This window comes from Morus notabilis, unplaced genomic scaffold (assembly GCF_000414095.1).
Source record: "Morus notabilis unplaced genomic scaffold, ASM41409v2 Scaffold678, whole genome shotgun sequence".
NCBI classification, from domain to species: domain Eukaryota; kingdom Viridiplantae; phylum Streptophyta; class Magnoliopsida; order Rosales; family Moraceae; genus Morus; species Morus notabilis.
Window position 1 is genome coordinate 29166 of NW_010364743.1, and position 24371 is coordinate 53536.

The window sequence follows — 24371 nt, forward strand, 5'->3', positions numbered from 1 at the left end:
TATCCACTGGCTAGAGCTCTTTAATTATTACTAGATTAACCACTTCTCTTAATTTGAGTTAGTCTCCTTTTACTTTGGAATATATCATACTAATCATGATTTTCTTCATTGATGCACAATTTATTATCTGGTAGCATGTACTCCAAACTCAAGTCTCATTAATGTTAATTTGTCTTACCTTTAGAATAAACAAAAGATCGATTTGATCGAAGCCACTTTGACACTACACCAATCTCACCAAACACATGATAGCATGTTAAGTATAATCCATTTTAATATTAAGTAATAATTTTCTTTCCAGCGAATTTACAAAATGCAACCTATGAACACATTATTAATATTTTCTATTTGAATATTCAATCATTGAATAATTTTGCAGCTACTATTTTGACAGTATGATGTAGTTCCATTAGAAGCAGTAAAACAATAATAAAAGAAAAGGGATAGATCTATTGACTTGTTGATTCACACAGGGTGTCAGGAGAATTCACAAATACTAACAGTGAAAATTGGAAGAGAAAAAATTCCGAGTAATAACTCAATTTAACTCAACAGAGTGTAGTTTATATTAGAAAATGACACATATTTTATAGGACAAAAATACGAATGGGAAACTAGATCAAATGATGACCATATAAATTAAAAATAATAAAATACGAAATTTTCCAATATAAGAAATTTTGAATAGGAAAGTAGAAAAAAAAAATCTATCTTATCAAAGGAATAAGGAAGCACAATCAAAATGGCAATATGAAATTCTTATGGCAACTCATTCCAAAAACGAAATGACTAAAAATGGAAAAAAAAAAACACCCTTTAAAGTTAACCAAAATAAGTTCTGCAAACTGAAAATTTGACTTATTTAATCTTTGGGTGATCCTAACGCACCATAAATATTAAATCATTCTGAATTACATCACAATCCTTTTAAGGTGAGTGGTAACCATATTTGAAATATATATCGTTGTAGTTTTACTAGTGAATATTGGCAAGCCCTCTCTCTATAACAACATCTTTGATGAGCTTGAGTGATTCTGCGATATCATCACATAGTTGTTGAGGATCGGGAATGGTGGTTTCATCCACTGATAGAACCATAGTCATCTTGTTCACATAACTTTGAAAGTTAACCATCAACTCATGCAATATTTGAAATACGAGAGTTAGAAGTCAGTTACGTAGCTCGAAGTACTTGAAAACCAAGCAATACTGTGGATCGATTCTGAATTAGGAAAGTTCTGTTGTAGGCACGTATACAAAAAAAATACTATACGTCACATCACATTAGAATTATACTACTAAATCAGAAAATATTATGCAAATTAAACAAAACTTAATAAAGATCTGACAGTTCAGAACTCTATAGTATTTTTTTTTGTATTTTACCAAAAGATGAACTCTCAAAAATATTATACATTATCTTAAGAGTAAAATTACATTTGGTTGGCCGTAAGTAGTTGCAGCTAGGTAAGTCATTGAGTGGTTGTAAAAAGCAATTTCCTCACTTGGTCCGACTACATTGGAGAAAGCCATTGTGGTGCTGGAGAGAATTCTATGAAGTAGAGCAGTTGTTGACTGCAACATGAAATAATTAAGCATGAATGAAGGAAAACTTTTGTCAATTATATTACATATACAAATATATATATATATATATATACCTTGATGCCAAAAAGACTGAAAAGTAATCCAGAAATGGAGAAAGTGCAAAGAGCTTCAAGAGAGTGCTTCTTTCGATCAATTGTAGCTTTTGCATCGCGAATATAGTCCAATGGATCATCTTTTAGAGCAATTGTGAAGGGGACGAAGACATAACCAAGCCAATTGCCCCACTTTGCTTCACTGTTCTTCTCCATCATATCTGCTAGATCCTGTACTTATACATTTGATAATATGAGGATGATTTACATACATAATAATATAGACAAACAAATTATGTAGATGTAAATACAATCAAAATTGAAAGTATAGAGGAATGTACTTCTGACCTGAATTCCTGGAGATGGTCTAACATTAACGAGTAAATTTACTCTCAGACGAATTTTCTTTGGAAGGTTGTTTCTGTGCACGTTCGACCCTAGTCCATCATCCCTATTCTCACCTATATGTTCATCAATCAAATGCAATATAAAATCGTTCTAACATGAAATCAAATAAAAAAATAATTACAATCATTTTTCAGGCTTTGGCGGATTCTATTTTATTTATGTTATTGTTTTCTAAAAAAAAGAACAATTGATATTAACACGTTCTAACTAAATTGGTATTCAATAGAGACCGCACCACATACCAAACTCACCACTCCATATTATTTTTCTATGCATACTTAAAAGAGTCAATGATTTAGCTTCTAAAAAAGCCATGTGTTGGCCTCTATGGAGGCCACATGTCAGCCTCTATGAAGGCCACATATTAGCCTACTCTTTCTTTCTTTATTTTATTTTATTTTTACTTTCTCTCTTTTTTTTTTCCTTTTCCATTTTTTGACTTCTTTCTTTTGTTTTTCTTCTCCCTTTTGTCTATTGCCTTTTTATTATTTTTATACATCTAACAATACATAAAAGAGTCAAAGCTATTTTCTATAGGGATGTCACGTGGTATCTCCTCTATTTACTTCTTTTATTCTTTTTTTTTTGTGAGTTTTTTTACATTTTAATTTTCTTGTGTGTTTTTAAAAAGATATTGTTCCTCACTTTGCTCCTACGAGAGTAACTTTTTTTTTTGCATGTGTTCCTATTTATTTTTTAGTTTGTTAAAAATATTTTTCTTCAAATGTGTTCATACTTAATTTTTTTTGTCAATTGTTATTTTTACACATATTTTTTTAAAATAAAAATAAAAATCCTTAAATGAATGTATAAATGAATACAAAACTAATATAAAAAAAATGGGGAAAGAGCCATGGCGAAAGGAGACAAACCATATCAATCAATTAGATCCTAGTGATTATGAACACTGCACTAAATTGAGTCATTATTTGACAATATGACTAATACTACGTAGTACAGTAAGCTTAATGTCTGTTTGGAAGATGGGTTCAAAATACTGATTTAAATTACAGTTTAAATTTTATGAGAGAAAACATTATAATATAATTTTATAAATTTATCTTTTTTTATGAGAAAAAATACTATTTAAATTAAAATGAGTATATATGTTTGAATCTATAAAACAAACGCACAGTGATAGGCCTGTAGTGTTTTTCATTAAGAAATTAAGGTGTGTGGTAGCAGGAATTTGTAATATGTCAGGAAACAATATTCCATGTGGGCCTAACTTTGCTTTATTAAATAGTACATCTTATAAGTGGTTAGTGTCATAATGAAAACGAGTGTTTTTAGTTTGATGCTCACCGTATCTTCTATTAAGATAGCGGGACAAACCAGCTTGTGTAACTCCCACCTTAATTTTTAAGTATTTCCAATCAACCTTATACCGAGGAGTTTGGCCTTACATATTATTAGTAGCTCTATATATAGTTGAGTAATTATTAAAAGTAATCATTAATGCACCCAACTAACACATGCAATCTTTATAATCAATGATGCCAACCGATATAAAATCAATGGTCTCAGCTAATATATTTATAAGGTCTCAATATAGTAAACGTAATTAGATAGCAGACAAGATAGGCAAAGAACAGAGAGATGTAACTACGGGTCGGAGCCCATGGGCTGGCCCAAACCTATCTTAATATAGTATTAAAGCGGCATGGTAAGATATGGCACTGTTTAAAGCACGCGGGCTTAGCCCATCAATGCTAATGGGTTGACATACCTCGGCACATGGGCCGACCAGACCTGACCCATGACTTGCATGGGGCCTTCGGAGAATGGCCAGGTCGAGCCAGACTGGTCCGTTTTTACGTCTGTATAAAAATGAATTTAGATTAGTACTTATTTAAATTTTGATGCTTAAATTAATGATGATTTACTAATAATATTATGTCGCATAATCTAAGAAGTATGAAATTCTTTTTAACACTTTACTATACTTCATTGTAATTGAGTCCGTCAAAAGTGTATATATATATATATATTTATTTATTTATTTATTGGGACACCATGATGTTAGTCCTAACCTATAAGATATTGCTAGTCTTTCGAATTATAAGTAATTTTCAATGGCCAACCCTTAGGACGGTGATTCATTCAATTTATTTTATGTTCTTGCCTGTAGATGATATGACCATTTTTGTTTCTTCTGAAAGTAGATATGACCTTATTTTTCTGGTCCATAGGACTATACAAAACACAAATTAATGCGCGCAACCAACACATGCCGTCTATAATGAATGATGCGAACAGACAGCATAGTAGTTCGAACGAGCTGAACGTATGACACGCCATTCGAATATGTGAGTTGTTATGTAAAAATGAAATTGTCTATATGATCACAAATTTTGGACGGAAAATGAAATTGTCACGAATATGTGTCTGTGTGTCTCTCTCTATATTAACGACAAATTATTGATATTATAGTTAAGAGAGTGCCACTTCTTCATTCATCATCGTTGGAAGAATATAAGACACAATTTCAAGCATATTCGTATTAATTGGGTTGTGATACAGCCATAGCCTGAGACTTGGCCATAATTTCGTTGTCATAGCATTGTTGGGATATTGTTGGTGATGATATTCTTAAAGCAGCTCAGGATGATTTTTTTTTTTCCCACATATCATTATCGAAGAATTTCAAAATTACGTTTTGAAGTTAGAAATATTTAGCAGAAATATCCTAATTGATGTATAAATTAATACGTGACTTGTACTTGAGTCGTTAGTTCAAGACATGAATAAGCAAAGTGATTAACGATTCATGTGAACTTCAAAGCCAATTAGGGTGTACGTACTCTTAATTGCTATGTGTTTCTAAATTCAATGAGTTAATTGTAAAAAAAAAAAAAATGAAAAGAAAAAAAACAAATAGACTTCAGGGAGTACATTGTTGATGAGAAAGGGGTGGTGGAAGGGGACAGTGGCAAAGCCCTGGATTGAGGCGGTGGTAGGAAGATGGGAAGAATATAAGTTAAAAACGAAGAAGATGGGACAAATAGAAAAGCTTTAGGGTTGGAAGCATGGATTTTTTAGCGACAACATTTGTCGTTGTTAAAAGTAGAATGAAATTTTAAATTAAAAGAACATCATTTTACCAATGATAAATGTTGTGGCTAAAAGTCATCGACATAAACTTTGACATATAGCGACGACATTTGTTGTCACTAAAAAATTCACGGATAATGAACATTTGCCACGGGAATTCATAGATGAATTTTGTTGTTTATTTACACTTGGGGAGACAATATCTCATTTGATTAATTAATTTTGGGCTTACCCTAAGTTTCAGCTTATACACTTAGCATGCCAATATGGATACTGTCGTCCTTCATTTTAGGGATTTGATACCGGTTGCTTTACCTTTGTCTTAAAAGTCTTCAGAGTCGCGACAAAGGCTTTTGAGCATATAACTAGTTAGAAATTCAGAATTACGTCATCGAAAATGTGACTAGCTTAGCACTTATACAAAAATCACCTCAAGCTCGGAGTTCTTCAAACTAAACTGTACTTGTTTTGCATTTTCTTATTGCCTAGACCGTTGAAGTAACAACTTTCAATTTCAATACTATTAATAGATCAGTTTTTTCCCCCCTCACATTCCAACACAAATTTATCATTTACTTTATATATAATTGATGTGTATAATTGTGTGTAATATTCAAGTAACCTATAGTTTTTAAAAATTGCTTCAAGCTCAGTAGCTCATAACTTTTACCCCCCAAGTATTAGTGTAGTCCAATCTATCTAAAATCTTAATTATTGTTGCCCCACTATACTTCTTTTCTGCTGTAGCTCTTTCTGATTACGAAGTTCATTCAAAAGGTTGGGGGTAGAATGACATTGAAACCAAGATCTTCTCCGGTTGGCCAAGATAGTACCTATAATGTTGATTTTTGTAACATATAATACCACAAAATAAACCCAAGTCAGCAGAAGACGTAATTAGATTAAGTGTTAGTCTTACTTCTGCCCTCTAAACTTTATGGTCATACAAACTTTAAAAAATTTTGCTTTATCCTTAAATTTTGAATTAGTCCCATTTAACCGAACTTATTAGAATTTCTATGAAAAACTAATAAAAAAAGGCGGATATAGGTGTGGTCGTTTGATATTTTTCCGTGTGTTTTTTATGTAGTCGGTCTGTTTTGTGATAGCATTTCTACCAAAGAGGATTAGATGAGACATGACACTGTTTAAAGCACGCGGGCTTAGCCCATCAATGCTATTGGACTGACATACCTCGGCACACGGGCCGACCTGACCAGACCCATGACTTGTGTGGGGCCTTCGGAGAATGGCTAGGTCGAGCCGGACTAGTCCGTTCTTACGTCTATATAAAAACGAATTTAGATTAATACTTATTTAAATTTTGATGCTTAAATTAATGGTGACTTACTAATAATATTATGTCGTGTCATCTAAGAAGTTTGAAATTCTTTTTAACACTTTACTATACTTCATTGTATTTGAGTCCGTAAAAAGTGTGTATATATATATATATATATGTATGTATATTTATTTATATGTTTGTCCTAACCTTTCAGTTAAAGATATTGCTAGTCTTTCGAATTATAAGTATTTTTCAATGGCCAACCCTTGTTAGTAAATATGTTACATATATCCTAGGTAGGATGGTGATTCATTCAATTTATTTTATGTTCTTGTCTGTAGATGATATGTCCTTTTCTTTTTCTTCTGAAAGTAGATATGACTTTATTTTTCTGGCCCATAGGACTATACAAAACACAAATTAATGCGCGCAACCAATACATGCCGTCTATAATGAATGATGCGGACCAATAGCATTGTAGTTCGAACGAGCTGAACGTATGACACGCCATTCGAATATGTGAGTTGTTGTGTAAAAATGAAATTGTCTATATGATCACAAATTTTGGACGGAAAATGAAATTGTCACGAATATGTGTGTCTCTAAATTATTGATATTATAGTTAAGAGAGTGCCACTTCTTCATTCTTCATCGTTGGAAGAATATAAGACACAATTTCACGCATATTCGTATTAATTGGGTTGTGATACAGCCATAGCCTGAGACTCGGCCATAATTTCGTTCTCATAGCATTGTTGGGATATTGTTGGTGATGATATTCTTGAAGCAGCTCAGGATGATTTTTTTTTTCCCCACATATCTTTGTCGAAGAATTTCAAAATTACGCTTTGAATTTAGAACTATTTGGCAAAAATATCCTAATTGATGTATAAATTAATACGTGTACATGGGTCGTTAGTTAAAGACATGAACAAGCGAAGTGATTAACGATTCATGTGAACTTCAAATGTTAATGTCAGTAAAAGAAAAATCCACAACCAATTAGGGTGTACGTACTGTTAATTTCCATGTGTTTCTAAATTCAATGAGTTAATTGTAAAAAAAAAAGGTAAAAAAAAAACAAATAGACTTCAGGGAGCACATTGTTGATGAGAGAAGGGTGGTGGAAGGGGGCAGTGGCAAAGCCCTGGATTGAGGCGGTGGTAGGGAGATGGGAAGAATATAAGTTAATAACGAAGAAGATGGGACAAATAGAAAAGCTTTAGGATCGGAAGCATGGATCTTTTAGCGACAACATTTGTCGTTGTTAAAATCCGAATGGAATTTTAAATTAAAAAAAAAAACGTCCTTTTATCAATGATAAATGTTGTGGCTAAAAGTCATGGACAGAAATTTTGACATGTAGCAATGACATTTGTTGTCACTAAACAATTCACGGATAATGAAAATTTACCACGAGATTCAGAGATGAATTTTGTTGTTGATTTATACCTGAGGAGACAATATCTCATTTGATTAATTAATTTTGGGTTTAGAGGGTGTACGTACTCCTAATTGCTATGTGTTTCTAAATTCATTGAGTTAATTGTTTTTTTTTTTTTTTTAAAAAAAGGGGAATAAAAAACAAATAGACTTCAGGGAGCACATTGTTGATGAGAGAGGGGTGGTGGAAGGGGGCAGTGGCAAAGCCCTGGATTGAGGCGGTGGTAGGGAGATGGGAAGAATATAAGTTAAAAATGAAGAAGACGGGACAAATAGAAAAGCTTTAGGGTCGGAAGCATGGATCTTTTAGCGACAACATTTGTTGTTGTTAAAAGTCGAATTGAATTTTAAATTAAAAAAAAAAAACGTCCTTTTACCAATGATGAATGTTGTGGCTAAAAGTCCTGGACATAAATTTTGACATATAGCAACGACATTTGTTGTCACTTAAAAATTCACGGATAATGAAAATTTGCCACGGGAATTCAGAGATGAATTTTGTTGTTTATTTACACCTGGGGAGACAATATCTCATTTCATTAATTAATTTTGGGCTTACCCTAAGTTTCAGCTTATACACTTAGCACGCCAATATGGATGCTGTCGTTCTTCATTTTAGGGATTAGATACCGGTTGCTTTACCTTTGTCTTAAAAGTCTTCAGAGTCGCGACAAAGGCGTTTGAGCATTTAACTAGTTAGAAATTCAGAATTACCTCATCGAAAATGTGACTAGCTTAGCAGTTATACAAAAATCACCTCAAGCTCGGAGTTCTTCAAACTAAACCGTTGTTTTGCATTTTCTTATTCCCTAGACCGTTGAAGTAACAACTTTCAATTTCAATACTATTAATAGATCAGTTTTTTCCCCGCTCTCATTCCAACACAAATTTATCATTTACTTTATATATAATTGATGTATATGATTGTGTGTAATATTCAAGTAACCTATAGTTTTTAAAAATTGCTTCAAGCTTAGTAGCTCCGAATTTTTACCCCCCAAGAATTAGTGTAGTCCAATCTATCTAAAATCTTAATTAATGTTGCCCCCACTATACTTCTTCCCTACTATTGCTCTTTCTGATTACGAAGTTCATTCAAAAGGAGTTGGGGGTAGAATGACATTAATTGAAACCAAGATCTTCTCCGGTTGGCCAAGGTAGTACCTATAATGTTGATTTTTGTAACATATAATACCACAAAATAAACCCAAGTCAACATAAGATGTAATTAGATTAAGTGTCAGTCTTACCTTTGCCCTCTAAACTTTATGGTCATTCCCATTTTACTGCACAAACTGTAAAAACTTTCGCTTTATCTTTAACTTTTGAATGTGTCTCATTTAACTGAACTTATTAGATTTTCTATCAAAAACTGATAAAAAGAGACGGGTATAGGTGTGGTCTTTAAATTAAACACAAGTCAAAAAGCAAATTGGGAGGCCATTTCAGCAGAAAATATTTATAGCCAAGTTCTTTTTAGAAAAATCAATATACATTTGAATCATAAATGCGTAGTAGGTGAAGTAGATAGAACAGGACTTTTGTATTCCACAATTGCAGGCATATAATTGACGCTACAGTTGGCAGTTCAACCGTTGAAATTGATCCATAACAACTTAAGTATAGATATGCATAACCACTCGCTTTAATAATGAAATGATAAAGCAACTATGTAACACCCTAAACCTTATGTTTATGAATATGTTTCATGTATGATAAGGAATTATTGAGATTCCTTATTTAAGTTAATGGTCAACGAATTTGTGATTACTCGATTATTTCGATAATTAGCTTATGATATTATACGATGTACAATAATAAGAAATAATTAATTTTGAGCCTTTAGAGATTTGAGAAATTGCGAGTTTGTCAAATTTTTAAATAATCTAGTGAAGATCATGAAACACCATTATGGTACCAGACCAACGTGAAAGTGGTGGTATAAATTGTTTTTACGTGAGAGATAACGAAGTAAAATTTTTGATGGAATTTCTAGCATTGAATTTTTAATCAGAGCATTGAAATTAGTTAAGGAGGAAACTTTTATAAAAATATAATTCGGGGCCAAATTTATAATTTTAACAAATACGGAACCTAAGACATAATTCTTTTTGAAAACATGGGTTCCAGAGCATGATTTTAAAAATATTTGGGATTGAATTAGAAGAGATGATGGATTTCTAAAAGTTTCTGGTTGGTTGTCAAGAGTTCACCACCCAAAACACCAATAAGATTTTAGCTTAGCTAAAAGAAAAAGAAAAATAAAGAAAGAGAGGAAAGAAGGTATCAACTAAAAATAGACGATATCAGATTTTAGAGTCCAAAATCAGCTCTCTTTTATCTCTCTCACTCTCTCCTCAACCCCTTACAAAAAAAAACCACCTTCCACACCTCCAAACTTGAAATTTCTCCATCCTTTCTCTTCCTAATCCATAGAGGAAGCAAACCCTTACTTTTTCCCTTGTTTTAAACATTGGTAGCCCAAAAATCCTTCCAAAGTTGCTATCAAAATGGAATCCGAGAAGAAGGTTTAAGCTTCTTTAACATAGAGTTAGGTTTTGGTGAGGTCGTCCTTTCAATCATTATGTCCTAAGATATTTTCTTCTATGAGCAGCAACTAACACGAATTTTCTTGAGTTTTGTCTTCAATATTATTCCTCAAGTGCATCCATCCAAGACTAGTCATATCCTCACCCTTAAAGCTATAAGTTTGAGCTTAAAGAAAACCGAACTATCGATTAATCTTCAAGGGTAAGACTCTCCTTTAGAGCTTTGATGTTGAGGTTAAAATGTCCACATTTAATAAAAGTACGGTATATTACGAGAAACATGTTCTATTCTCTAACATGTTCTTGTTGAGGTAAAGCTTTTAAAATATTCATCTATTTCAACATATATATTACAAGAAACATGCATGATGTATGATCTATGATAATTATGTGCTCTCTCCTGTCTCCCTCGCACTTTATTCGACATGAATTCGTTAAGGAACCTGTTCAAATATACCTCTTCTTCTGTGAAATATCAATATAAGGCGAGTTACATACCTTTAATTAAAAGACTAAACAACTAAATATCATGGATAATACGTTCACAATTTGAAGCGAAAATTCTTGTACATATCAAAGTAAGTAAACATAGCTCATTTCCATTTCACATCTGCCCAGATATATATTGATTAGTTAATTATAATATTACCACGAAAAAGATTATCCTAATGTTGAAGGGTCAATGACATGTCATATGATCTGGATTCTGGCGTATATAATTCGTATTCTCAACCTTGCCATACGATACTATTAAGTTTAATCATAACTGAGGCTGTGTGTAAGTTTCCCGTATTGAAAAATTAGGAAAACGATTTTCCCGTGTTTAAACAGGTCGATCGGTTTATGAAGGACAAGTCGACTGGTGAATTATAACTTCTCTGTCACCCATCGACTGGTTGTAACGTGTAATGCATGCTGTCGTGGCATAACTGACTCTGTAAGCGAGATAAATTTTAAGAAACCTAATTGTTACGAAAATATGACTTCCTAAACACTATAAATAGCCCATTAAGTCATATTGTTCATTAAATCACTTAAGAGACTTTTTAGGGGCTATTGGCAAAAGATTCCTGAGAGGAAAACTTTTTTAATTCTCAAAAATGATTTTTCCTTTGGCTCTCTTGTGGTTGGAAGGAGTTCAAGAATACCAAGAGGAGATTGAACGACGTGTGCCCACCCGCACTCCGATTGTGGAAACGAGAATAGCAAAGAAGACCAGTTGGTTGAGGCTCCTCCGGTTGATGTTTGGAACACTTTAATCTATCAGACGTGTTATTTTCTAAATCTCTAAAGGTATGATTTAGACCTTTAGTATTTATGTTATATAGCATTATGAACATGTTCTTGATTGGCTTTGACATTTATTTAAATTTTTTAAAATTCCGCTGCACACTCGATGCCGTATTTTCCAATAGGACGTGATCTGGAGGGGGCACAACGGGTGGAGCGGGTGGCTGGTTGTTGGCTTGAAGGGCGGTGAGAATGGCTTGTTGCATGGATTGCTGCATGTTATATTGAAATTCGGTAAGTGTTTGAGGGAGTTCATCCCAATTGTTGCTGGGTTGTGGGCAACGTCGGCGCGGCATGACGGAGGAGCGTAGCAAGGCTCTGATACCAAATGACCTAGCGGAAGCGTAAAATGTGTCACGTTATTCCATTGATTTGAAAGAATACCGAAAATAGAAGGCGAGTAATTCGTTGATTCGAAAGAATACTGAAAAACAAGCAAAGTGGAGAGAAAACTTCTCTAAAAATTTTATTATCAAATGTCAATAATAAAAATAACAAGCTATCCTCCTATATATAGAGAACTACAATTCGAAATCGAAAAAGAAATTATCTCTAATTAATCTTTTTCTAATTTAAAAAGAAAAAAAAGACTATCTAAACTTAGAATTTAAAGATAAATATAATCTCTTTGAATTAAATATAAAGATTATCTCTTTACGCTACATCACTATTTCTCTCAGGGGCAAATGTGCATGGCGCTTAAAATAAAAAATAAAATAAAAAAAAATGCAAGTTCCGAATCTGTGAAGATAAGGCGCGGCTTTAAAATGTCTTTTATGGTTCGGGAAAGACTTCTAGATAGATGGCACACCCATCAAGTATCATGTATTATTTGGTGATATATATATATATATATATATGTGTGTGTGTGTATTTCTTTTTTTTTTTCTTGGACCGACAAAATGCAATTTATTCTTTCCTATATATTATGCATCAAACTCTAACCAGTTATATCAAAGTAAGTAAACATAGCTAATTTCCATTTCACATCTGCCCAGTTATATATTTATTAGTTAACTATAATATTACCCCGAAAAAGATTACCCTAATGTTGGAGGGTCAATTATTTGATGAAGCCACAGTATTTATAAATTGATCATCCCATATATGACTTTCCAATTGTAGTATTGCCACCTAATTGCCATGGCCAAAATACTCGAGGTCTCCCGTGTTCCTCCTTTCGCAGATTCATCCGATTCCCACTCGGACTTTTCTCTGCCGCTGACTTTCTGCGACACCTGCTGGTTCAAGTTCCCTCCGGTTGAGCGTCTCTTCTTCTACTCTCTCCCACAACCAAAACAAACTTTCTTAGACTCAACAATCCCAAAACTCAAAAACTCTCTCTCTCTAACTCTCCAACACTTCCTCCCTCTCGCCGGTAACCTAAATTGGCCTCGAGATTCCCCAAAGCCCATCATCCTCTACACCCCAAACGATGGCGTTTCTCTCACCGTCGCCGAATCCAATTCCGCCAAAGACTTCGACTATTTCTCCGCTGACCATCCCCGCGAAGCGGCGTCGTTTCACCCCTTCGTTCCGAATCTGAAAGTTACCGAAACAGGGGCTTCGGTGATATCCGTGCAAATCACTTTGTTTCCGAACAGAGGATTTTGCATTGGCGTGACGTGTCACCATGCCGTTCTTGACGGGAAATCCACGGCCATGTTCATGAAATCTTGGGCTTATATTTGCAGATCGGAGAAACCAGGTTCACTGCCGGATCAGCTAAAGCCTTTCTTTGACCGGTCTGTCATCAGAGACCCAGATGGGCTCGGCATCTTTTACGTGAACCAGTGGTTGGCATCTACCAAACATATAGACCCAAATCCATTCCAGTTTCTGCCGATTCTAGACGTACCGTCAGATTTGGTCCGAGCCACTTTTGAGTTAAGTCGATCCGACAGAGCCAAACTCAGGGAAAAGGTATCGTCCTCTTGGAACAAAGCAGAAAAGCTCCACTTAACCTCTTTTGCTCTCACACTCTCCTACATGGCTATCGGCATTCTCAAAGCCACAGAAGACGATCAAAAGTTAGCCACCAAAAAGCAGAAGGTCTACTTATTATTCGCGGCGGATTATCGGAACCGTCTGAGGCCGCCGGTCCCGGAGAACTACTTCGGGAATTGCGTCGGAATGCCGGGAAGCTACGAGGATTTGAGGGAGGTTTTCAAGGATATTCAAGCTGATCAAGACGCGTTGCCGGTAATGGCTGCAAAGGTCAGCGACATGATGAAGAAGTTAGAGGAGGACGTGATGGAAGGAGCTGCTGAGAAATTTTCGAAGCGGCAGTCGGAGTTTGCTAAAGGGAATATGCGCGTTATCTCAGTGGCGGGGTCGCCGAGGCTCGGCTTTTACGATGTCGATTTCGGGTGGGGAAAGCCATATAAGGTGGAGGTTGTGTCTATAGACAGAACCGGAGCTATTTCCATGGCGGAGTCTAGGGATGGAAGTGGAGGCATTGAGGTTGGTGTGGTTTTGAAGAAAAGTGAAATGGATGGTTTCACTTCCTTCTTTCTCGCCGGTTTAGAGACTCATGTCTAGTTTTTCACTCAAATCATTTGTCTAATTTCAATGTCTACAATGATGTGTAATCAAACATATCATATCATATTATTTAAAAATATATTATATTCGCAGAATGATTTTCTAATGCTTGCTCATAAATAAACAAAGTTATGATATATAATTGATTACACACTATTTGTGATACTTGAAAACTACCCCTTTTGCCTAAGGTGACCGAAGAGAAAGGAATTTTTCTCATCTTTTTAAGTAACAAATTTTATTTATTTATTTATTTTCTCAATTCGGTCGACCAAAATTAAGGAGGTATATTGGCCGTGTCATGTGGCTTGCATGGGAATAAAAAAATAAATGAATAATTTTTTTATCTAATCTACGGTCAAGATGGTCATTGAATTTTTTTTCGTAATTTTTGCTTAAAGATCTATCGTTGTTTATTTTCTTTCCTTTTTTACATGTATAATTTATTTTAAATAAAAATTATAGGATATGTTCTTTTCACAATTTAAATTGAGAATCTGAGTTTAGAAGTGAATTTTATGTCAGAAAAATATTGTAACAAAAAAATAATTTTAAATTTTTATATGAGAAAATATTATAATAAAAATGTTTTAAGTTGTTAAATAATGCCACAACCAAGTTTTGTATTGGCAGTGGTGTAGATCGATGATTGTGAACTGATGGATCTGTAATGGATCCCACAAATTCTTTATTAATAACGACGCAAACCATTTTATTTAGTAAAAATGGATCCAAGCAACTTCACTACGAATTAACTTCATCATAGATTATTAAAGGAATATGTTAGTCTTATGACTTTGGATCGACTTTTGGTTGATTTGAACTTAATGAACTCGAAATAGAATGTTGATTCAAGTGTTTGCATGTGAGTTTTAAACATAAAAATTTGCGTATTATATGTTTATTGAAATGAACATGAATGAGTTTCTGAACCAGCTTTACATTTTAAGCTTTTCTGATTCTTTTCTATATATTTTTTTTTTTGTTTAGACATCTTAAACTTTAAGTGAGTTCAAGAATCATAGAAAAAGGATTTTCTAGAATTAGTTATGATTGTCAATGTGAAAAAAAAAAAAAAAAAACTTTCACATGTATAGTCGTTTTCATAACTTGATTGTCAATGTGAATACTGCAAATCACATGCACTATATATACACGAAAACCAGTAGGACTAATTTGCTGATTCCTCAACTTTGGGGTCCTTCATATTTGACCTTTTGAATATTAAAAATTCCAACTATCTTACTCCATAACTTTCAGTTTCTTACATTTTGTCGCATCCGTTTCATTTTCCGATGAAAAAGACGAAAAAACACCACGCTCACTCATGTGGGGATTCTAGAAGGCTAGTAAATTTTCATCTCTTAATTAAACTTCCATATTAGGATTCAAAATAACTCTTATTTTCAATCTGAATTTTTGAAAAAAAAAAGAAAAAGAAAAACCTATATGAAAACAAGAAGATGGAGGTTAATGTGAATCGAAATTGTATCTAGCTAAATATATATATATATATATATATTAATATTTCGTCTCCAATTGATTGAGGGATTTACTTTCGCGTTTTTAGTTTTGCCCATTGTTTTTTTTTTTTTTTTGAATAATCAAGACGCTACTCTAACTTTTATATTTTATTATTACTCTCGAATTTTCATTTACTGAAATTTTCAAAATCTTTGTTCCTTTCTTCTTAAAAGTTCCTGTCAGGAATTTAGACAAAATCCCTATAGATCAGAACAAACAATCACAGCCCCAAATCAACTAGTGCGAACAAGAACAGCAAACGGAGAAATTGAGATCGCCTCTTCAACTCAGGACAATCAAGAACTGAATGCTTTTATTAACCAAGTTTCAGCAGTACACAAAACCTATCAAGAACTTCTCCAGAACCCATGAATACAATCACAGCTCTCCATCTCCCTCTCTCTAACCAGTTCTTTCTGTCTCTCTCTCTAACCAGTTCTTTCGTTCTCTCTCTCTCTAACCAGTTCTCTCTTTCTCTCACTAGAACTAAGAAAACCGAAAAACTAATCTATACAACTTTACCAAATCCGGTTATATAGTGGTTGTACCAGCAGTACTCCTTCGAACCGACTAAAGAAAATTGACTAAAACAGAAAAAGAAACAAGAAAAATAACAACTGCCACGTTACATAGTGTACTGCCACTTGAACTGCCACGTAGGCATGTGTTAAATGTCTCAATTATTCAACAGTTCCTTTTGTTGATGTAATTTAGTTTAGGTCAAGGAGCCTTTCAAGCAATTTTGCAAAACGTACAGGGGTATAAATATAGTTAGCCCATTATGCACGGTATGGCAAGTTTGAAATCCATGTGTAAATGTGACCATTCGTGTTAATGAATCATATTTGTATTAACTCGTTTATTATACGTGTCAAAAAAATATTAACTCAAATAAGATCTATTTATTAAACGTGTTAAAAATGTTAATCTAAACACGACACATTTATTAATCATGTTAATCATGTCAATCCATTTAAATTAATATATTGAATAAATAATTAATATAATAATTACTTATTTAATACGGTTAAGACATATTTAATATGTTTATTGGTCAATTTTTTTCTTTAAAAAAAAATAAATGAATTTTACCTAAAAATATTTTCTACAAATATTAAATTCACATTATTTGTATTTAATTTGTCATATAAACTACCATGTTATATCACATATCATTAGATTGCATATGTCACATATAGTTAATCATGTCACTTCATGTTAGGAGGTCAACCGTAACCCAACCCATTTATTAATCGTGTTAATCGTGTCAACCCAATTATGAGCTAAACCCATTTATAGTAAACTCAAACCAGCTAACTTCGTTCGGGTTTCGAGTTATGTCATCGTGTCGCTATCCGGATTGTCAGTTCTACATGTGTCCTTTTCTTTTTCGTCCAATATTGTTCCGTCCTTGACGAGAGCTTTTACCTCCTTTTTTTTTTTTTTTTTTTTTTTTTGCAAATAAATTCACTGTGAAATTCTGAACACCCTGCTAAAATAGTAAACGAAATTACGTGCATAATGTCAAACTAGTGTACGTCCTATTGCAAGCTGAAAATTAATTACTCTCATCACGACTCTGTGGCTGAATTACATCTTGCTGAACTCATTTCTTACATTTTAAATTTCGTTGCCGACTAAATCACTATTCTTGGATGGAGAAGTCCAAAAGGAGGACATATTTGTAGGCCCGGATTGTGGAGTAGTAACTACCAATGCCTTACATTTCTCTTCTTGGATTGGCCACAAAAACAAAAAAAAGTGTGCAAAGAATTTCACAGTTAGTGTATATGATACCAATACTACCCCTCATGAGGACAAAAATTGCAGTTCTACATAGTTCACATAATACGGTGAATCATTACCCAAACCTTCTCCGAAGTTCAAGCTAACCTTAAACGTCAAGAACCTCTCGAACGAAGCTATGGGTGCGAGCATTACAATAGATGCGCATAATCGTATGGTAACGGTAAATCTTCTCTTATCCTATCCGCTATTAAAAGAGACAAGATCCGATTCCTTCAGCCTATTTCTTCACAGCAGATGAAGTAATAATATTGTACAATTCTAACAAACTTTTTTAGACCTAAACCATCTTCAACTAAACTTCTGCTACAATATTTTTTCTTTTGTTTTTTGTTTTTTTTTTTCTCTTTCAATCTAACTTCTTCAATCTTGTTCAAGTGAATAAAACAGAATATAGTAATAGTCTTAGAGTTAGCTCATTTAGTTAGTAGGTTGTTATTTCCTTGTATGTACGTGTGACATTTTAAATTGGTTTGCCATAGCCTCTTGAGTGGCATTTCTGGTTTTGCCCTTGTCATTATTTACAAAGGTCCAAGGAAACGTGTACAAACAAAACACTTGGTCAATCTTGTTAACATGTTGTCTAAGTGGTAACCAAATGGTAATCACATGGTATTCTGACAGAAACAAATATCACTTCGTAAAGTTCGAATTGATAAATGATTGAAAACATTGGGCTTCTTCGTAGCCTATTAGCTTAGATGTATTGAAAAAAAATCAAAATTTATTAAAACCGATAACAAATGTGGAAACTGAAAGAATGAGAAAAGAAGATATGGTGAATATTATCCTTAAAACTGTACATTTAAGTTACGAAACCAGCAGGATCCTCGAAGTGCCGGATCTTATTTTCTTTTCCCTTGGATATTTAGTTTTTCATTAATTGACATGCAACAATTATCAGGTATTGTAAATAAGCATTAAAAGTTGACAAGTTGATTTGACATATTCCTTCCAAGTTGATTTGACATATCCACTGGCTAGAGATCTTTAATTATTACTAGATTAACCACTTCTCTTAAGTTGATTTTCTTCATTGATGCACATTTTATTATCTGGTAGCATGTACTCCAAACTCAGTCTCATTAATGTTAATTTGTCTTACCTTTAGAATAAACAAAAGATCGATTTGATCGAAGCCACTTTAACACTACACCAATCTCACCAAACACATGATAGTATGTTAAGTATAACCCGTTTTAATATTAAGTAATAATTTTCTTTCCAGCGAATTTACAAAATGCAACCTATGAACACATTATTAATATTTTCTATTTGAATATTCAATCATTGAATAATTTTGCAGCTACTATTTTGACAGTATGATGTAGTTCCGCTTATATTAGAAGAAATAAAACAATAATAAAAGAAAAGGGATAGATCTATTGACTTGTTGAGATTCACACAAAGTGTCAGGAGAATTCACAAATACTAACATGAAAATTGGAAGAGAAAAAATTCCGAGTAATAACTCAATTTAACTAAAAAAAGTGTAGTTTTCATTAGAAAAGGGCACATCTATTTTATAGGACAAAATACGAACGGGAAACTAGATCAAATGACGACCATATAAATTAAAAATAATAAAAAAATGAAATTTTCCAATATAAGAAATTTTGCATAGGAAAGTAGAAAAAAAATCTATCTGATCAAAGCAATAAGGGAGCACAATCAAAATGGCAACATGAAATTCTCATGGCAACTCATTCCAAAAACGAAATGACTAAAAATGAAAAAAAAAAAAAAAAAAAAACACCCTTTAAAGTTAACCAAAATAAGTTTTGCAAACTGAAAATTTGTCTTATTTAATCTTTGGGTGATCCTAACACACCATAAATACTAGATCCTTTTGCATTACATCACAATCCTTTTTAAGGTGAGTGGTAACCATATTTGAAATATATATCGTTGTAGTTTTACTAGTGAATATTGGCAAGCCCTCTCTCTATAACAACATCTTTGATGAGCTTGAGTGATTCTGCGATATCATCACATAGTTGTAGAGGATCGGGAATGGTGGTTTCATCCACTGATAGAACCATAGTCATCTTGTTCACATAACTTTGAAAGTTAACCATCAACTCCTGCAATATTTGAAATACGAGAGTTAGAAGTCAGTTACGTAGCTCGAAGTACTTGAAAACCAAGCAATACTGTGGACCGATTCCGAATTAGGAAAGTTCTGTTGTAGGCACATATTCAAAAAAAAAAATACTATACGTCACATCACATTAGAATTATACTATTAAATCAGAAAACATTATACAAATTAAACAAAACTTAATAAAGATCTGACAGTTCAGAACTCTATAGTATTTTTTTTTGTATTTTACCAAAAGATGAACTCTCAAAAATATTATACATTATGTTAAAGTACAATTACATTTGGTTGGCCGTAAGTAGTTGCAGCTAGGTAAGTCATTGAGTGGTTGTAAAAAGCAATTTCCTCACTTGGTCCGACTACATTGGAGAAAGCCATTGTGGTGCTGGAGAAAATTCTATGAAGTAGAGCAGTTGTTGACTGCAACGTGAATTGATTAAGCATGCATGAAGGAAACATTTTGTCAATTATATTACATATACATATATATATATATATATATATATATATATAGACATACACACGCACACTTCAATATACAAGCATATATACCTTGATGCCAAAAAGACTGAAAAGTAATCCAGAAATGGAGAAAGTGCAAAGAGCTTCAAGAGAGTGCTTCTTTCGATCAATTGTAGCTTTTGCATCGCGAATATAGTCCAATGGATCATCTTTTAGAGCAATTGTGAAGGGGACGAAGACATAACCAAGCCAATTGCCCCACTTCGCTTCACTGTTCTTCTCCATCATATCTGCTAGATCCTGTACTTATACATTTGATAATATGAGGATGATTTACATACATAATAATATAGACAAACAAATTATGTAGATGTAAATACAATCAAAATTGAAATTATAGAGGAATGTACTTCTGACCTGGATTCCTGGAGATGGTCTAACATTAACGAGTAAATTTGCTCTCAGACGAATTTTCTTTGGAAGGTTGTTTCTGTGCACGTTCGACCCTAGTCCATCATCCCTATTCTCACCTATATGTTCATCAATCAAATGCGATATAAACTCGTTCTAACATGAAATCAAATAAAAAAATAATTACATTCATTTTTCAGGCTTTGGCGGATTCTATTTAATTTATGTTATTTTTTTTTCTAAGAAAGAGAACAATTGATATTAACACGTTCTAACTAAATTGGTATTCATTAGAGACCGCACCACATTACCAAACTCGATTTTATTTTTCTATGCACACTTAAAAGAGTCAATGATTTAGCTTCTAAAAAGCCATGTGTTGGCCTCTATGGAGGCCACATGTCAGCCTCTATGAAGGCCACATATTAGTCTCCTCTTTCTTTCTTTATTTTATTTTATTTTTACTTTCTCTTTTTTTTTTTTGCTTTTCCATTTTTTGACTTTTTTTTTGTTTTTCTTCTCCCTTTTGTCTATTGCCTTTTTATTATTTTTTATTATTTTTTTATACATCTAACAATACATAAAAGAGTCAAAGCTCTTTTCTGTAGGGATGTCACGTGGTATCCCCTCAATTTACTTCTTTTATTTTTTTTTTGGGAGTTTTTTTACATTTTAATTTTCTTGTGTGTTTTTAAAAAGATGTTGTTCCTCACTTTACTCCTATGAGAGTAACTTTTTTTTTTTTTTTTTTTGCATGTGTTCCTATTTATTTTTTAGTTTGTTAAAAATAATTTTCTTCAAATGTGTTTATACTTAATTTTTTTGCCAATTGTCATTTTTACACATATTTTTTTAAAATAAAAATAAAAATCCTTAAATGAATGTATAAATGAATACAAAACTAATATAAAAAAAATGGGGAAAGAGCCATGGCGAAAGGAGACAAACCATATCAATCAATTAGATCGTAGTGATTTATGAACACTGCACTAAATTGAGTCATTATTTGACAATATGACTAATACTACGTACTTCAGTAAGGTTAATGTCTGTTTGGAAGATGGGTTCAAAATACTGATTTAAATTACAGTTTAAATTTTATGAGAGAAAACATTATAATATAATTTTATAAATTTATCTTTTTTTAAGAGAAAAAATTCTATTTAAATTAAAATTAGTATATATGTTTGAATCTATAAAACAAACGCACAATGATGGGCCTCTAGTGTTTTTCATTAAGAAATTAAGGTGTGTGGTAGCAGGAATTTGTAATATGTCAGGAAACAATATTCCATGTTGGCCTAACTTTGCTTTATTAAATATGGAGAAAGAGAGAAATAGACCGAGACTTGAGATGAATTAAAATTAATAGGCCAATAGTTTACATAAGTTAATAAATAGGCCAAATTACTGTTTTTGTTCATAACTTATCTGGTTATAAACCATAACTTGACAAGTTATTTCCGATTTTTGTCCATAACTTGTTTGGTTATGAACTATAACTTGACAAATTTATCCATAACTTATCTGGTTATGAACCATAACTTGACAAGTTTGTCCATAACTTATCTGGTTATAAACCATAACTTGACAAGTTATTTCCGATTTTTGTCCATAACTTGTTTGGTTATGAACTATAACTTGACAAATTTATCCATAACTTATCTGGTTATGAACCATAACTTGACAAGTTATGGCCTATTAATTTTTATAATTAAAAGTTAACCTATATACTTTCTTAAACTTTTCATATTGGCCTATTTCTTACTATTTCTCTATTAAATAGTACATCTTATAAGTGGCTAGTGTCATAATGAAAACGAGTGTTTTTAGTTTGATGCTCACCGTATCTTCTATTAAGATAGCGGGACAAACCAGCTTGTGTAACTCCCAATGCTACGTCGTTTATTGTCTGTAATAGCACCCAAAGAAAAAAAAAATGTGATCATGAATATATTGTACTAGCTAGTATATTAAAAAAAAAAAAAATCTCGATAATTAATACGTAGATATGAACCTTTAAAAATCTCGATTTCACACAATGAATCCCCCGCTTAATCTTTTGTTTGTTTTTTTTTTATTTTTTTATTTTACTGAGAATTTTGGTGTGAGATGAATTTACTAACGGGTGTTAACCTATTTGAGATGTGCTAGTAAATCCGGTTACCAATGATCTAATTTAGTTAAAGGTGCCATATAATATTCCATAAGAAAAAGGATATTTACCTTTTTATACCTTGTGTTTTAGATTTATTCTTTTACATTCGATTTTTAATCTCATTAAATATATACCTTCAAATTAGATTTAATATCTAAGTTTATACCTTTCCATAACTAATTCTTAATTTTAACCTTAGAAACACCTAAAATACCATTAAACAAAAAAATAGAAAAAGAAAAAAAAACTAAAAAACCTTAAAAATGTTTTTTCTATGTTTTAAATATTTATTGTTTGTAATATTGGAAAGTTTTAGTTTCGTTTCTGGGGACAGTTTGGTCATTTTAAAGGTTAAAGACAATTATTAACCGAAATAAGGTATAGATACGTAAATTAAATCTAATTTGAAGGTATACATTTGATGAGATTAAAAATCAAAGGTATACATTTTGAATAAGCTTAAAACACTTTGTATAAAAATGTAAATATCCCAAAAAAAAAAAAAAAAAAACTGCCATAGATATGCATGAATAATACACGCGATCAACTATACTTAACATATAACTAAATAATAAAAGACTCATTACGTACTTTTAACCCTAAATTCAAAATAGTGATTATTTTTCTGTTTGTCCATTTCAATTGTTTCACGTAAATCAATCAAGAACATGGTAGGATTTTAATCAGAGGTTAAAATGCTGCAGTATTTGATTCTTAATGTCTGATAAGCCTCATAATATAATCAATTTATGTTTTCAAGATTTGAAAGCATATATTTTAAAATAGATAAAAATGAAACGTTTCAGATTTAGGAGCTAGCTGTTTCTACTGCTCTTGGCTCTGAAATGTAGGGACTAAATGTTTAGCAAATTTTACTATCATAGTTTAACAAAAAAGAAAAAAGAAACATATTTAATCAAATTACCAACTTCATGGCATTCTTCACCAGCTTGAAATCGTCCAAGCTAACGATTCGAAACACAATTCGTCGGGGATTATACTCGCAGCCCGGAGGAGCTCGAATAGGGGTTTTAGTATCTTTCAAGAAAAATGCCGACGCAATGAATAGAGAGACGTCAACAATAGTATTCCAAAGCAATTGAAGAAGCCACCAAAGGCCAATGAAGCGCAGGGTGAACCTTCTAATAAAACTAGGATTATTGTTGTTTTCTAGGTTTTTCTTCGTCGGAAGTGTCGGCAAAGCCTGGGGGTTAGCGATTTGGCGGGAGCAGGCGAGGAGAAGAGACATGAGAGATATTCCGTCGCCGAGCGAGTGGTGAACCCTAAGAATCAACACGCTCTCGGCGTTAGAGGTTTTCACGTTTAGGATGTGGAGATCCCACATGGGTTTCAACTTGTTGAGGCTTGTTTTGGTGAGGTTATAGATGTAGTCTTCAAGGAACTTATCTGGTGATTCCGTATAATTTGAGTCAATATCGGCAACTATAACGTGCTTGTCCAAATCCACTTTTGTTCTAACCCATTTCATGATTTTTACTCCATCTTTGTCGTCCAGAACCTGTAATATTTAATTAACACATATTCAAATTTAAACCAATAAGTGTTACTTAAGAGTACTTTGCATGCATGCATCTTACTAGGTTATTTGTTGGGTTTAATTTTGTTTAAAATCACTTTAATTTTAAAAGCTTTAATTTGTAGATATATAGAAAAAGAGCAAAGGATAAAAAAAAAA

The 24371-nt window shown here is 32.7% G+C and overlaps 3 protein-coding genes across 3 annotated transcripts in view; 1 reads left to right on the forward strand and 2 right to left on the reverse strand.

Annotated features, from left to right (window-relative positions):
• Positions 1 to 938: 938 nt before the first annotated feature.
• LOC21385843 (O-acyltransferase WSD1) lies at positions 939 to 6328 on the reverse strand. Its single transcript, XM_024171397.1, has 7 exons — positions 6297 to 6328; positions 3778 to 3868; positions 3354 to 3402; positions 1989 to 2101; positions 1662 to 1871; positions 1438 to 1575; positions 939 to 1140 (listed from the first exon to the last, which is right to left on the reverse strand). The coding sequence occupies exons 1-7, from the start codon at positions 6326 to 6328 to the stop codon at positions 976 to 978; spliced, it is 798 nt and encodes a 265-aa protein (XP_024027165.1). The 3' UTR covers positions 939 to 975.
• A 6334-nt stretch (positions 6329 to 12662) lies between these two features.
• On the forward strand, positions 12663 to 14302 carry LOC21385844 (malonyl-CoA:anthocyanidin 5-O-glucoside-6''-O-malonyltransferase). Its single transcript, XM_010106945.2, has one exon. It carries the CDS (start codon positions 12813 to 12815, stop codon positions 14208 to 14210), a length of 1398 nt encoding a protein of 465 aa, XP_010105247.1. The 5' UTR covers positions 12663 to 12812; the 3' UTR covers positions 14211 to 14302.
• Positions 14303 to 19347: 5045 nt separating this feature from the next.
• Positions 19348 to 24371, reverse strand: part of LOC21385845 (O-acyltransferase WSD1) — an 8406-nt gene continuing 3382 nt past the window's right edge. Inside the window, exons 3-8 of the mRNA XM_010106946.2 lie at positions 23601 to 24194; positions 22363 to 22429; positions 20524 to 20636; positions 20197 to 20406; positions 19927 to 20064; positions 19348 to 19627 (exon numbers count right to left, since the gene is read on the reverse strand). Coding sequence (XP_010105248.2) covers positions 19463 to 19627; positions 19927 to 20064; positions 20197 to 20406; positions 20524 to 20636; positions 22363 to 22429; positions 23601 to 24194 — 1287 coding nt within the window. The 3' untranslated portion in view covers positions 19348 to 19462. The remainder of the gene's footprint in view (positions 19628 to 19926; positions 20065 to 20196; positions 20407 to 20523; positions 20637 to 22362; positions 22430 to 23600; positions 24195 to 24371) is intronic.